Source organism: Paramormyrops kingsleyae, chromosome 1 (assembly GCF_048594095.1).
Source record: "Paramormyrops kingsleyae isolate MSU_618 chromosome 1, PKINGS_0.4, whole genome shotgun sequence".
NCBI lineage: Eukaryota > Metazoa > Chordata > Actinopteri > Osteoglossiformes > Mormyridae > Paramormyrops > Paramormyrops kingsleyae.
In genome coordinates, this window is record NC_132797.1 from 29,007,162 (window position 1) to 29,022,566 (window position 15,405).

Here is a 15,405-nt window from a genome sequence, read left to right on the forward strand (position 1 = left end):
CTGCCAGCAGGGGACGGTATAGGTGAACAAATAAATGTTACGTGTTCGTAGGCTATTCTTTCACCGTATTCTTTTATCAATTGCTTAATGATATATTTATCTCAACCGAGCAGTGTCTGGAACTCAAATGACATGCATCTTATAGGAGAATTCCATGAATATTACTTGATTAAGGGTGTTACAACTACATACTTGCTGGACAAACTGATGTTTAATTTATTTTTATATCTTTTGTCTTGTCAATACGTTTAACTAACCCTTTTCCCCTCATTTTTATGTAAAACTCTGTATATGTAACGCTATATATGTAATCAGTTACCATGCCGCACAATGAATACATATACATACTCACTAAGTGATTAATGTGATGAATGATTTTGTAATTGACTATATGAAATATATTTTTCAATATGTGAAACACTTCTTATTGAATGTCAGCCCACATGTCAAGCCACAAATTTTTACTTTTATTTTGAAACAGTTTTTTTGATAGATTTTGTTTAGGCTACAATATACAAAAAACAGATACACCTGCATTTCATGTAAACCTGTATGTGTCATGTCCGGGTATGGATGATGGTCCATAATACAGCTTTCAAGCTCAGACAACTTTATTTTAAACTAAACTCAAAATACTCAAAAACAAAAGAGGCCACGATAGGTCAAAACAAAGGCAGGCAAGTGATTAAAGAGTAACAAAGACTCAAACTAAACAGGCGGGAACATGGAGTACATACGCAGGTGCAGAAAAGGGTTTTCAACAGGGACCATCTAACAGCAAACTCATTCAATAGCTGACAAAGGAACAGGAACAAGACAGGGATATATCTGAACAAATAACCAGGTTTAGACAAGAGACATTAACAACTATTCAATTAACTGGGAACAAGGATAACGGGAGATACAAAGAACACTGCACATAAATGCAAACTAGGCACAGGGGCAAAATATACAGTTAAGGCGCAGACAAGGTTAACCAAGAACAAAGACTAACATCAAGGACCTAACCAGAGTACACATGGAACATGATTCACACATCAGGTTGACAAAAAAACCAAAAGTCCAATGTTGCTGAGCTTGATCTCACAATGGTCTGAGCCATTAGCCACACACTCAGCCCATTCAGCTAAGCAGCAGCCTAGTGTATAAGGAGAACTATGGGGACTGTGACTGGGGATAAACCTAATAGCAGGGCTGCCCAGTCCTGTTCCTGGACATCTAAAATCCTTCAGAGCTTAGGTGCAGTTTAACACACCTGACACCGCCAGTTTAGCTTCAACATAGCTGGCTCTGATGCTGTGATGCTACTGAAGGGCTTGATTATCTGTATCAGATATGTTAAATTGGGGCTGCACCTAAGCTCTGCAAGGTGGTAGATCTCCAAGAGCAAGGTTGGGCAACCCTGACCTAAGGGAACACAAAGAGCTGAACAAGATGACTTGTGGCACCTGCTGGTCAAACATGGAACTACGGCATAGGACTTTGAACACAAGAAAAAGGTTGATGACTTGGTGATAGGGACAACCACAGCATATACATTATATTGCCAAAAGTATCGGGACACCTGCCTTTACACACGTGAACTTTAATAAGATCCCATTCTTAATACACTTTAATATGGTGTTGGCCCACCCTTTGCAGCTATAATAGCTTCACCTCTTCTGGGAAGGCTGTCCACAAGGTTTAGGAGTGTGTTTATGGGAATTTTTGACCATTATTCCAGGAGACCATCTGTTAGGTCAGGTACTGAGAAGGCCAGGCTCACAGTCTCCGATCTAATTCATCCCAAAGGTGTTCTACTGGGTTGAGGTCAGGGCTCTATGCAGCTCAGTCAAGACTTGCTCATCCATGCCCCTATGAACCTTGCTTTGTGCACTGGTGCACAGTCATGTTGGAACAGCAAGGGGCCATCCCCAAACTCTTCCCACAAAGTTGGGAGCATGAAATTGTCAAAAATGGCTTTGGAATGCTGCAGTATTAAGAGTTCCTTTCACTGGAACTAAGGGGCCAAGTCCAACCCCTGAAAAACAACCTCACACCATAATCCCCCCTCCACCAAACTTTACACTTCGCACCAGTGGTGGCTGGCCCATAGGGGACGCTCGGGCGCCGCCCTCCCAGATGTGGGGGGGATATAAAAAAAAAAATATATATATATATATATATATATATAAATATATGTATATATATATGTGTGTATATATATATATATATATATCACTGTCAGTTTTACTTAATAGTGTGTGCCTACATGCAATCTGAATTATTTAAACATTTCCACCAAGTGACTCTCATTCAACAGTGAATTTCCACCGACAGATTTCCACCAATCATTTCTCTTCTTGGGCGCTCAATCAAAGCGCCCCAGAAGTGCAGCGAAATAGCCAATCGTGTATGGTTGCTAGGCGAAAATAATTTGGCCTATCAGCATCACCGGATTAAATGGTTTCGGGGCGCTGGAAATTTCGCCCCTGCTACAGAAAAAAAGGGAAAGTTTTGGATTGCTCTCAGGTCAATCAGTCAGAGAGAGATGATAGCGACGATGACAGTTGAGGGGCAGCTTCCACCAAATTCGGTGAGATCGTTATTGAATTACCCTTTTGCGAGAAGGACGATGGTGGAAAAAATCCACGTTAAGGACCTGGGACCCGACAAGCCCGAAATAACTGTAGCTGTAAATTGTTACAGGCTACAATATACAAAAAACAGATACACCTGCATTTCATGTAAACCTGTATGTGTCATGTCCGGGTATGGATGATGGTCCATAATACAGCTTTCAAGCTCAGACAACTTTATTTTAAACTAAACTCAAAATACTCAAAAACAAAAGAGGCCACGATAGGTCAAAACAAAGGCAGGCAAGTGATTAAAGAGTAACAAAGACTCAAACTAAACAGGCGGGAACATGGAGTACATACGCAGGTGCAGAAAAGGGTTTTCAACAGGGACCATCTAACAGCAAACTCATTCAATAGCTGACAAAGGAACAGGAACAAGACAGGGATATATCTGAACAAATAACCAGGTTTAGACAAGAGACATTAACAACTATTCAATTAACTGGGAACAAGGATAACGGGAGATACAAAGAACACTGCACATAAATGCAAACTAGGCACAGGGGCAAAATATACAGTTAAGGCGCAGACAAGGTTAACCAAGAACAAAGACTAACATCAAGGACCTAACCAGAGTACACATGGAACATGATTCACACATCAGGTTGACAAAAAAACCAAAAGTCCAATGTTGCTGAGCTTGATCTCACAATGGTCTGAGCCATTAGCCACACACTCAGCCCATTCAGCTAAGCAGCAGCCTAGTGTATAAGGAGAACTATGGGGACTGTGACTGGGGATAAACCTAATAGCAGGGCTGCCCAGTCCTGTTCCTGGACATCTAAAATCCTTCAGAGCTTAGGTGCAGTTTAACACACCTGACACCGCCAGTTTAGCTTCAACATAGCTGGCTCTGATGCTGTGATGCTACTGAAGGGCTTGATTATCTGTATCAGATATGTTAAATTGGGGCTGCACCTAAGCTCTGCAAGGTGGTAGATCTCCAAGAGCAAGGTTGGGCAACCCTGACCTAAGGGAACACAAAGAGCTGAACAAGATGACTTGTGGCACCTGCTGGTCAAACATGGAACTACGGCATAGGACTTTGACACTGGGAGAACACCAAGACATGGACTAGATTAGGAACACTACAAAACACTAATAATATGTGTTGTTCATCAGGGGAAAGCAGAAAACATAAGAAAACAAAGGACAGAACAGAACAAGACATGAACCAGTCCTGACAGTAGATGCTGAATCATTCAGTACAAATGTATCAGCCAAATAAATTAGTATAGAAATATGTATGTAAAAAGCACCTTAACAAATAACAAATAACCAGCAAAATAAAAGGAAACATAATCTTAAATGTCATGAATCTGCCATGAACACAAGAAAAAGGTTGATGACTTGGTGATAGGGACAACCACAGCATATACATTATATTGCCAAAAGTATCGGGACACCTGCCTTTACACACGTGAACTTTAATAAGATCCCATTCTTAATACACTTTAATATGGTGTTGGCCCACCCTTTGCAGCTATAATAGCTTCACCTCTTCTGGGAAGGCTGTCCACAAGGTTTAGGAGTGTGTTTATGGGAATTTTTGACCATTATTCCAGGAGACCATCTGTTAGGTCAGGTACTGAGAAGGCCAGGCTCACAGTCTCCGATCTAATTCATCCCAAAGGTGTTCTACTGGGTTGAGGTCAGGGCTCTATGCAGCTCAGTCAAGACTTGCTCATCCATGCCCCTATGAACCTTGCTTTGTGCACTGGTGCACAGTCATGTTGGAACAGCAAGGGGCCATCCCCAAACTCTTCCCACAAAGTTGGGAGCATGAAATTGTCAAAAATGGCTTTGGAATGCTGCAGTATTAAGAGTTCCTTTCACTGGAACTAAGGGGCCAAGTCCAACCCCTGAAAAACAACCTCACACCATAATCCCCCCTCCACCAAACTTTACACTTCGCACCAGTGGTGGCTGGCCCATAGGGGACGCTCGGGCGCCGCCCTCCCAGATGTGGGGGGGATATAAAAAAAAAATATATATATATATATATATATATATATATAAATATATATAAATATATGTATATATATATGTGTGTATATATATATATATATATATATCACTGTCAGTTTTACTTAATAGTGTGTGCCTACATGCAATCTGAATTATTTAAACATTTCCACCAAGTGACTCTCATTCAACAGTGAATTTCCACCGACAGATTTCCACCAATCATTTCTCTTCTTGGGCGCTCAATCAAAGCGCCCCAGAAGTGCAGCGAAATAGCCAATCGTGTATGGTTGCTAGGCGAAAATAATTTGGCCTATCAGCATCACCGGATTAAATGGTTTCGGGGCGCTGGAAATTTCGCCCCTGCTACAGAAAAAAAGGGAAAGTTTTGGATTGCTCTCAGGTCAATCAGTCAGAGAGAGATGATAGCGACGATGACAGTTGAGGGGCAGCTTCCACCAAATTCGGTGAGATCGTTATTGAATTACCCTTTTGCGAGAAGGACGATGGTGGAAAAAATCCACGTTAAGGACCTGGGACCCGACAAGCCCGAAATAACTGTAGCTGTAAATTGTTAATTTACTTTATCTGTGAAACTGCTGATTTTGAGAAGGAAATTAAATTATGTTTATGAAATTGTTGTCATTTTCTGACTATTCATTTGAATGCTTATACTGGACTAGGAAGAGAAATCTATTGGTACGTAAGCCCCACCAATAATTTTTTCACCAGCCGCCATTGCTTGGCACAATGCAATCATGCAAGTACCATTCTCCTGGCAAACCGCCAAACCCAGACTCGTCCATCGAATTGCCAGACAAAGAAGCGTCACTCAAGAGAACACTCCACTGCTCTAGAGTCCAGTGGTGCTGAGTTCCTGAGAGCGACCCATTCTTTCGCAAATGTTTGTTGAAGCAGTCTGCATGCCTATGTGCTTGATTTTATACACCTGTGGCTATGGAAGTGAATTCAGTGATTTGAAGGGGTGTCCCAATACTTTTGGCAATATAGTGTAGCTTAGTTTCCATGTTCAAAAAGCCATTCACTAACCCCTTGAAGCTTTGTGAAAGGACGCATTGACATCCTGGAAGATTCTTCTCCCATCAGTCCGGAAATGTTTCAGAACACGGTAACTTGGAAATTCAGGTGGGGTTTGTATTTATTAGCAGTTACCTTGGTTTCTAAGGGGTCGAGTGGTCAGAAACCATGGCAATTAAATGCACCCAAAACACACTAGGTAATATAAAAGCCCCGCTTGTATAGAAAAGAAGACAACATTTAAATTGAAGCCTGACATTTTTTTCCTCGATTGAATTCCTTCACATTTCAAAAATATAGGAAAATCTTTATCACAGTGTAATTATACAGTGTAAAGTAAGGTCCGTTTCACTGGTAATAGATAACTACTATAATAATTTTCGGGAAGACATCATAAATCAGACTATGGGGTTTTCCCTAGTATTCATGTACTAAACATAAGGAAGTAAAACGTTTCGGTGTATAAATTACCCTACATAAACAGTGGAAGGTGAGATAATGTCAGAACATGTGATTTCTTTAGAATAGCACTAATGATTTAGTTGGTTTAATTTTTTACTAGTATTACGGAAGACTATTCTTGACACAACAGTGTTGCCTCACAACGTTAATCAATAACTAGGAAGTATCCTCATCAAGCGGATCCGTTATTAAGGCAGTGTCCTTATCTCCGCTCTTCATGTCATCCAGGTAAGTGAGCGCTTTGTAAAGAGGTGAAAGAGCTCATTCTACGGACTATGGAGCGCTGCCGCACGGACTGCATCGAAAAGCCTCTGTCTAGGCTTTTTATGAAGTTTGGACGCTTTGTCGGCTCATACCCGATATGGTTTTTCATAATCCCTATGCTGATTTCTGCAGGACTGGGAGCAGGGTTTTATTTCCTTAAAGCAAGAGAGGCGAATGACATCGAGGACCAGTTTACACCTGTAAATGGGCCAGCAAAGCAAGAAAGAAGTTTTATCAAGGACAACTTTCCTTACAATATGTCCATGTTTTCTAGTCAGAGGCTCTACACCGAGGGGACATTTGCATCACTGATTATCACTCTTACTAATGAAGAAAATATATTAACGAAAGAAGCGTTTGAAGAAATAATCGCCCTAAACAAGCAGATACAAGAGATATCTGTGAATGACGGAAAAGAAACGAGTACTTTTCTCGATTTATGTGCCAGGGCTAACGGACAATGTGTCCCTAATGCAATACTTCAAATCATAAACAACGACGCCAGTAATATCAACACCGTAATTAAGTTTCCCCAGCATTCTGCCGGCCGTGAGTTATTTTTTCTCGGCACCACTGTCGGTGGGGTAAACGTGGATGCCGAAGGAGTTCTCCAAAGTGCTCAAGCCATTAGACTGTACTACTACCTAAAGGAAGACACAGAGACCCAAGCGAAAGCTGCTTTATGGCTGAAGGCCTTCCTTAGCTTCTCTGCCAATCTGAGCATGCAAAGTACTACGGTAAGGTTAGATTATTTTGAGAGAAACAATTCGTTTAAGCTTACTTTATATGTATTTACTTATTAGGCAGGTAATTAGGCCTACATAAACGGTCATTAATTAAATATATTAACTTTATATATTAAATGTATTAAATTGTACAATTATCTTTATTATTTGGTTAAATAATTTTACAATTTTTATCTTTTAAAACACGGATATAATATTCAGTTATGTACGTAGGCCTATATATGTACAAATTAATGTATCATGTATACACGACGAAGGACCAGACTTTTCCATTTCTGGTGGTAGGCCTATATTTTTTAATCCAGATATTTATTTGTATACTAATAGAGTCCATTACTTGTGTTTTTTGACAGATTTCACGCTTTACATCACTATCGAGGCAGCAAGAGATGGACAGAAACACCGATGACGTGATCCCATTGTTTTCAATTACATATTTTCTCGCCATAACTTTTTCAATTACATCTTGCATGAGGTTCGTGCATGTTTGAAATTAAAAAAGTTTATAGGCTACCCTACTTATTACGAACATTACTGGTTCCTTTAGGTATGTAAAATGTCAAAAAAAAAGTCCACACATGAAATCAATGACTAAAAACCCATTTTAAATAGCTTAATGTGTGACGCATTACAGCCATAGCGAAAGCAAAAGTCGGAAGTAATTTTAATTAGAAAAATCTAAAAAAAAAAACTATAAAAGAAAAACGCACATAACATGCTTGTTATTTATCATCTACCTCACTTGTAGATGGATTAAAAACTTGTTTTAGCCATGGGCGTCGTTAGGTCCGATAACTTGCTATTTTAAGCTTAGCACCGATGCCAACGTTCCTTCAATAAAAAAGAAATATATGAATTCAAGCCCCAGGTAAACTTGACTTAGCCCCTGTTTTTTTCAATAGCTAGAAACTCCCATAGTTTTAGCTATCCGCGAAGTCGCATTGCAGTAATCGCAGCAATATTTGTTCAACACAAATGCAAAAAATAGAAATGACCTCAATCCTCATATCCCTAACGATATGTCGTTTTAGTGTCTACACAATCTGCCAGCCCTTTTGGTAAAACTGGGCAATTCAAAATGCAATTTAAACTGTATAGATATAACTTAAACAAATAGGCCTATCATAAATCAGTGGTCTTAAACCTTTTTCAGGCCAGGGACCCCTTAGTGGATAAAGAGACAGAGCAGTGACCCCCCCATCTTATTCACACATTATGAAATTGTGTTACAGATTAGGCCTGGCCCATATTAACATGAACATTAACTATATTAACCTGTTAATTTATGAACGTGAATAAATATGAATGATCCTATTAACATATTACTTTGTACTGATGCTTAAAATGCCAAAACTTTAACCATTAAAAGTATACAGAATTAAGATGAGCATTACTTGCATGTGACTGTGCTCATTAACACAGCGCTTTTTCAGCTTATGTCACATTAGTCCGAGCAGGGCACCTGTACAATAACATTTGAGCTAAATAAAGAATCTAGATGACAACCAACCAGTATATTTTATTCAGGGAGCAATTTACAGTGATTATTTAGTAGTGGATTGACTTATAACTGGTTTGAGGAAATTTATTTATAAAAATACTTTTTTAAATTTCACAAAAAGTAGTTTGTCATTCTACAATGTTTCAGCTCTGCTGTGGACCTCCTGGGGTCACGGACCCCTAGTTGATGAGCCCATTTTCAGCTATGACCTAGAGACAATAACCATGTAGTTTTCATTTACAAATATAATTTTTAAACAGAATGATGTTAACATCCCATTATTAACATAGGTAAAAACAGGTATGTTTGCAAAATGATTTTATAGTCACACATTGAAAACAACAGACATTTCAGTGTGTCTTCCTTGTGTTTGTCTTCCTCTCGATCTTTCAGGCTGGACAACGTAAGGAACAAGGTGTGGGTGGCTTCCTTTGGCGTAATTTCCGCTGGCTTGGCTGTTTTATCCAGTTTCGGCATGCTGCTGTATATCGGCGTTCCCTTTTCCATGACGGTCGGAAACGCTCCCTTCCTGATCCTCGGTGAGGCCATCAGTCGATATGATATGCTTTTTTGTAATATAAGTGCGCCTGTTGGTGTTTAAATTCTTGGGGAAAAACAGCTGATGTCTGGGTAACATTCCTTCCATATTTTAAGTCCTGGATATAATGTTATTATTAAAAAATAGGACATGATAGACGAACAGCTAATTAACAGTGGAAAAAATATGTGCCATTTTCATTTAATTTCATCACATGATATTCAGTAGTGTGTCGTTGTGTGACAGGAGGTCTTGAATGAGGAAACATGAAAAGAAATTCTATTTTAGGATCTTTAACATTTTATGATCTTTGTCAGGTAGATTATCTGTAACGCAGTAAAACCCTGCTTCCTGCTGTCTAGGGATCGGGGTCGATGACATGTTCATCATGATTGCTAGCTGGCAGCAAACGAATGTCCATGATGATGTCAGGGATCGGATGGCGCACACGTACAAGGAAGCGGCCATTTCCATCACTATAACCACCCTGACCGATGTCCTGGCCTTCTATATCGGCACCCTGACTGGGTTCCGCTCTGTCCAGTCGTTCTGCCTGTACACCGGCACTGCTATCCTCTTCTGCTATTTCTACAATGTCACATTCTTCAGTGCCTTCATGACGCTGAACGGAAAACGGGAGAAGAGCAACAGGCACTGGCTGACCTGCAGGAAGGTTCCGCAAGAACATTCGGCAGAATACTCCAAAGGGTACAACATATGTTGCACAGGAGGGGCTTATGACAAGAATACTGGAGCAGAGGAGATTCAGCCAATTAATTTTTTCTTTAAGAAATATTATGGGCCATTTCTAACTAATTCCTTCACAAAACTGTTTGTTGTTTTATTGTATGCAGGGTTTCTAGGGGTAAGTATTTATGGCTGCTTCCAAATTAAGGAAGGCATAGACTTGAGTAACTTGGCCCCAGATGGCTCCTATGTTGCTGATTATTATCGTGATGAAAAAACGTACTTCACAAAATATGGCCCGAACGTTATGGTGGCAGTGAAGGGAAAATTTCCTTACTGGAATAATACCGAAAGAGCCAGTCTTAAGAAGACTTTAGAAAAGTTTGACAACTTGACATTTATTGATAGCAGTTTATTTTTATCTTGGCTGGATTATTTTGTAAGGTATGCTGACAATTCTGGCATAGATATAAGTAATGAATCCAATTTCACAGCAAACTTACCCCAGTTTCTGCAGTCAGGCTACTTCCAGCAAGATGTTAACTTCACAAATGATGCGATTTACGCATCCCGTTTTTTTATACAGACTGTAAATATAACAGATGCCATTGCTGAGAAGAATATGTTAAATGCACTCAGAGCAACTGCTGAGGAGGGATCAACCAACAATGTCTCTCTGCTTGTGTATCATCCAGCATTCATTTATTTTGACCAGTACGCTGTTGTGGTGGAGAACACTGTCCAGAATATCATAATTGCCACGGTGGCCATGTTGGTGATTTCGCTGTTGCTTATTCCAAACCCCATCTGCTCCCTATGGGTGACTTTTGCCATCGCATCTATCATTGTGGGTGTGGCTGGCTTCATGGCACTGTGGGATGTCAATCTGGACTCTATATCAATGATCAATTTGATCATCTGCATCGGCTTCTCAGTGGACTTCTCTGCCCACATCTCATATGCCTTTGTGTCCAGCAGTAAATCGAGTGCCAATGAGAAGGCTGTTGAAGCTCTTTTTGCCCTGGGCTATCCTATTGTCCAGGGGGCCATTTCTACCATACTAGGGGTGGTGGTCCTGTCTGCATCCAGTAGCTACATCTTTAGGACCTTCTTCAAGATCATGCTCTTGGTAATCATCTTTGGAGTGGTTCATGGTATTATATTCATTCCCGTTTTCATGAGCTTCTTTGGCTGTTGCAGTAGGCCAGGTAAAGTCAACAATGAGAAAGGTCAGCAGGTAGATCCTACAAATGAACAGAGGAACAAAACCATAGGTATTTATCATAATATGGGGTATAAAGCTGATGGGTTTGGTGAAATTACATTTCCTACAGTCAACAAAATTGAAAACTTGAGTGCTAATGTACAAAATATTGATCATCTGCACAGGAGACCAACGCAAGGGTCTTTCAATCCTGACCCTGACTGCTATTGATGTCCTTGGTTCCTTGTGATGGTTGCTGCCTTTTTTTGTAGTTGTATTTTCTCATTTTGCTTAAGAAAGCTTGAAGTGATCATATTGTTTGTATAGGTTAAGAAACAGTGTCATAATGCTCTCACCTTGGAATGGCATGTCTGGAATTTTCATTTCCCAGAAATGCAGTGGTACAGAGAGCATCTGAAGTCACATTATCATCAGCCCAGGTCTAGGGACAGGCCAGTTTATGAAACCCAGCTGGTCTGAGTTGGACTAATTATTTTATTAAAGTTTTCTTCAGTATGACCTGCGTGAATCCTGGAGAGATGTTAAAACAGGAGGTGTTCCAGAAGATGCCTCTACAGCTGCCACATGTTAAATCTTTATTTCGCTATAGTATGTACTATGTATTTATTGTTATTTAGTTTTTAGTTTGCTTTACTTCAAAGGGTCGTGATTTCATTTGTTTGTTTGTTTTTTCTTTGTTTTTTGGTCTTTCTTTGGGCTTTCTTTGGTCTATACTGTTCTTTAAACCCTACTGCTCATATCTTTCTTCTGAAACATTTACTATACTTTAATATGTAGGATTGGAGTATAGTAAAGGATGGTAAGATTATTCTGCTGTTCATTAGGCAACAGGTCTGAGAAGTTTGCAATAGGTGTTTATATGGTTGAATTTTTCCAAGAGTTTAAAATGCAAAGATTACTTTTCTGATGAGAAATTTATGCGTTTATGTATTTTTCTAGGTATTCCAATTACTCTTCTAAATAATACATAGTGAAATGGCTTCAGCATGCTGTTTATCTCTGCTTAATTGTATTTTATAAGACATAATTTATTAAAGTTGTTACAACAGCGTCCAGTTCTTTGTCTCTGTCTACAGAATGAACTCATAATAGTGCCCCAAAATATTGAAAACCCATATCTATCTATCTATCTATCTATCTATATATATATATATATATATATATATATATAGATATATATACACACACACACACACATACATACACACACACAGTACTGTGCAAAAGTCTTAGGCAGTCCAAAGAAATGTTTAAAGCTGTTTATCTGGGTGGCAAGTGTACTTTGGCTTATAAAAAAAAACACAATTTAACATTAGAACATGTACAAAGTTCCTGATATCTAGTTGGATGGCTAGATGAACACCGCTTCAGTTCCCAAACTTCTCCTCAGGGGCACCTCAGCCGTTCCATGATTTTGTTAAATTTCACCAACAGCTCAATTAAATAATGAAATAAATTGGTTTAAAAAGTCAGTGACAGATTGACTAGCTGTATGAGGTGTGCTAGTGGCCAAGTCAAAAAATACATGGCTGCACTGGATGGTTGCTGCAAATACTGGGGTGATTTTAGCAGAGGTTCTGAAATGGCTAAGCTGACACACTTTGACAGGCATAATATCATAGTTTTACACCAACACGAGGATAATCTAAACATCATTTTCTTTGCCTGCCTAAGACTTTTGCACAGTACTGTGTGTGTGTGTGTGTGTGTGTGTGTATATATATATATATATATATATTAGTGCTGTCAAGCGATTAAAATTTTTAATCAGATTAATCACAGGGTTGCTGTGGATTAATTTCGATTAATCACAATTAAATATCATTCATTTTTAATCTATATTAATCACATTTCATTTTGCATGAGCAAACAGACTCAAGAAAAAAGGGAATATATATGCACTTAACATGTTTATTGAACATCTTGAACACGAGTCAGATGCATTCCATCTGCCACAGAAGTGCAATACCATGGACCCATATCAAAAAGCAAGATTTTTTACTTAGCCGGACAACTTGTCAGATTTAAGGTACCTCAGTTTAAATGGTCTTTATCTTCGTTCACTTACAGTTAGCCCGAACTACCATAAATCCGACAAATAATCCGACTAATCATGAAATCCAATTCTAGCCCGGTTAATTGCCATTGTTAGCAATATCAGTTGATAACACATTACGTGCGGTGCTTTACATATAAAACTCTGTAGCAACATGTCCACAGATAAGTTGGACGGTATAGTGTGAGTGACTCATTTAATGAGCCACAAATGAGAAGTAGTGCTTAAACAGTATAAAACTATAACTTTCCCTTCTGTTGATAAAGGGCGCAGCCATCTTGGATTCTGAACTTGGGATCCTCTGTGCTGCTCCAAGATATTTCTGGGATCTCCGAGAAATGGGAGCGCGCATGCCGTCACTTCCAGCTTCAAAACTCAGAATCCGATTCGGAATACGAGTTCCGAGGGCAAATGGAACGCACCAAAACTGCCCGAAATGGGTTGACAGAGACATTTCATGGATTTTGAGTTAACTGTGTTAAAATTTTTTATCAGATTAATTATGATGATGGATTAATCTGCGTTAACCCGTTAATTTTGACAGCCCTAATATATATATCTATATATACATATACACATACACACACACACAGACACGCACTATATTGCCAAAAGTATTGGGACATTTGCCTTTGCACACACATGAACTTTAATGACATCCCATTCTTAATACATAAGCTTTAATATGGAGTTGGCTCAACTATAACAGCTTCAACTATTCTGGGAAGGCTGTCCACAAGGTTCATCCCAAAGGTGTTCTGTCGGGTTGAGGTCAGGGCTCTATGCAGGCCAGTCAAGTTCCTCCACACCAGACTCTATGCAGCTCAGTCAAGACTTGCTCATCCATGCCCCTATGAACCTTGCTTTGTGCACTGGTGCGCAGTCATGTTGGAACAGGAAGGGGCCATCCCCAAACTCTTCCCATAAAGTTGGGGGCATGAAATTGTCCAAAATGGCTTTGAATGCCCCAGAATTAAGAGTTCCTTTCACTGGAACTAAGGGGCCAAGTCCCACCCCTGAAAAACAACCCCCCTCCACCAAATTTTACACTTAAGAACATAAGAACATAAGAAATTTACAAACGAGAGGAGGCCATTCGGCCCATCAAGCTCGTTTGGGGAGAACTTAACTAATAGCTCAGAGTTAGGGTTAGGGTTAGGGGTTAGGGGTTAGGGTTAGGGTTAGGGTAAATAAAAAAAATTTGTAAGCTGTACAGGGAAAAAATTGCAATAGACAATAAGAGAAATCCTCCGCTGGTAGAGACAGAGCAGTCATTCCAGCAGAAGGGATATTGGTTCACAAAATGACTGCAAATGACTGACAAAAATCAAAATCAAACGAAAGACTGAGAATATCAGCAGACTAGGGTGTGATGCTGGTCTTTCTCGGATACAGACACAGTTTTCATTTCAGCTCCATTTGGTTTATGTAGAATATCAAAGCTTATTAGTTTGGATACAATAGGTAAAATAAACATGAATTGGAGTGGTTATTTTTTTTATAGAGGTTGCTAAAGACACTTTGGATGGAAACTGACTGCTTTATGCTGGTATTCGATTATTTATTTTTTATGCAGTCAGTCTCCTGTCAACTGGCAAACCCAGACTCATCCTTCGGATAGCCAGATAGAGAAGCATGATTAGTTACTCCAGAGAACACGTCTCCACTACAGTCCAGTGGCAACGTGCTTTACACCACTGCATCTGACGCTTTGCATTGCACTTAGTGATGTAAGAGCCATGGAAACCCATTCCATGAAGTTCTCTACACACCGTTCTTGAACTAATCTGAAGGCCACACGATGTTTGGAGGTCTATAGCTATTGACTCTAGAGAAAATTGGCGACTTCTGCACACTGTGCACCTCACCATGTATTGTACCTGCTTCGGGTTTTTACCTATCATTTTGTGGCTGAGTTGCTGTTCCATTTTGTTATAATACCACTAACAGTAATATTTGTAGCGAGGAAATTTCACAAGTGCACTTATTATCATGGTACCACGCTTGAATTCACTGAGTTCCTGAGAGCGATCCATTCTTTTGCAAATGTTTGTAGAAGCAGTTTGCATGCTTAGGTGCTTTTATACACCTGTGGCTATGGAAGTGATTGGAACACCTGAATTCAATGATTTGGAAGGGTGTCCCAATACTTTTGCCAATACAGTGTATTTTACCACATGTGCAGCATGAGGCAAGACCTATAACAAACCAATTGCTCTGCCACTATGTGGTTTAGCTAAATGTGATATTGTACCTTAAGTTGTACAGCATACTGTATATCACATCTCCTATATAATGATTG

At 39.6% G+C, this 15,405-nt stretch overlaps 1 protein-coding gene across 3 annotated transcripts; it reads left to right on the forward strand.

The window, feature by feature from the left end:
• Positions 1-5,685: 5,685 nt before the first annotated feature.
• Positions 5,686-12,098, forward strand: ptchd3a (patched domain containing 3a). 3 transcript variants are annotated; one of them, XM_023823486.2, is made up of 5 exons: positions 5,686-5,732; positions 6,483-7,087; positions 7,450-7,571; positions 8,991-9,136; positions 9,498-12,098. In XM_023823486.2, exons 2-5 carry the CDS (start codon positions 6,608-6,610, stop codon positions 11,255-11,257), a joined length of 2,508 nt encoding a protein of 835 aa, XP_023679254.2. In that variant the 5' UTR covers positions 5,686-5,732; positions 6,483-6,607; the 3' UTR covers positions 11,258-12,098. The 3 variants fall into 3 exon arrangements, with proteins under 3 accessions (XP_023679254.2, XP_023679253.2, XP_023679252.2); XM_023823485.2 differs by lacking the exon at positions 5,686-5,732 and adding an exon at positions 6,200-6,314; XM_023823484.2 differs by lacking the exon at positions 5,686-5,732 and having other exon boundaries at positions 6,279-7,087.
• Positions 12,099-15,405: the final 3,307 nt, after the last annotated feature.

What these genes read in the sequence shown, in the direction of transcription:
- ptchd3a (XM_023823484.2), top strand. Translation starts at nt 6,362, where the DNA reads ATGGAGCGCTGCCGCACGGACTGCATCGAAAAGCCTCTGTCTAGGCTT. An exon ending in TGAGCATGCAAAGTACTACG is followed by an intron (nt 7,088 to 7,449) that starts GTAAGGTTAGAT and finishes GTTTTTTGACAG; the next exon opens with ATTTCACGCTTTACATCACT. An exon ending in TCAATTACATCTTGCATGAG is followed by an intron (nt 7,572 to 8,990) that starts GTTCGTGCATGT and finishes TCGATCTTTCAG; the next exon opens with GCTGGACAACGTAAGGAACA.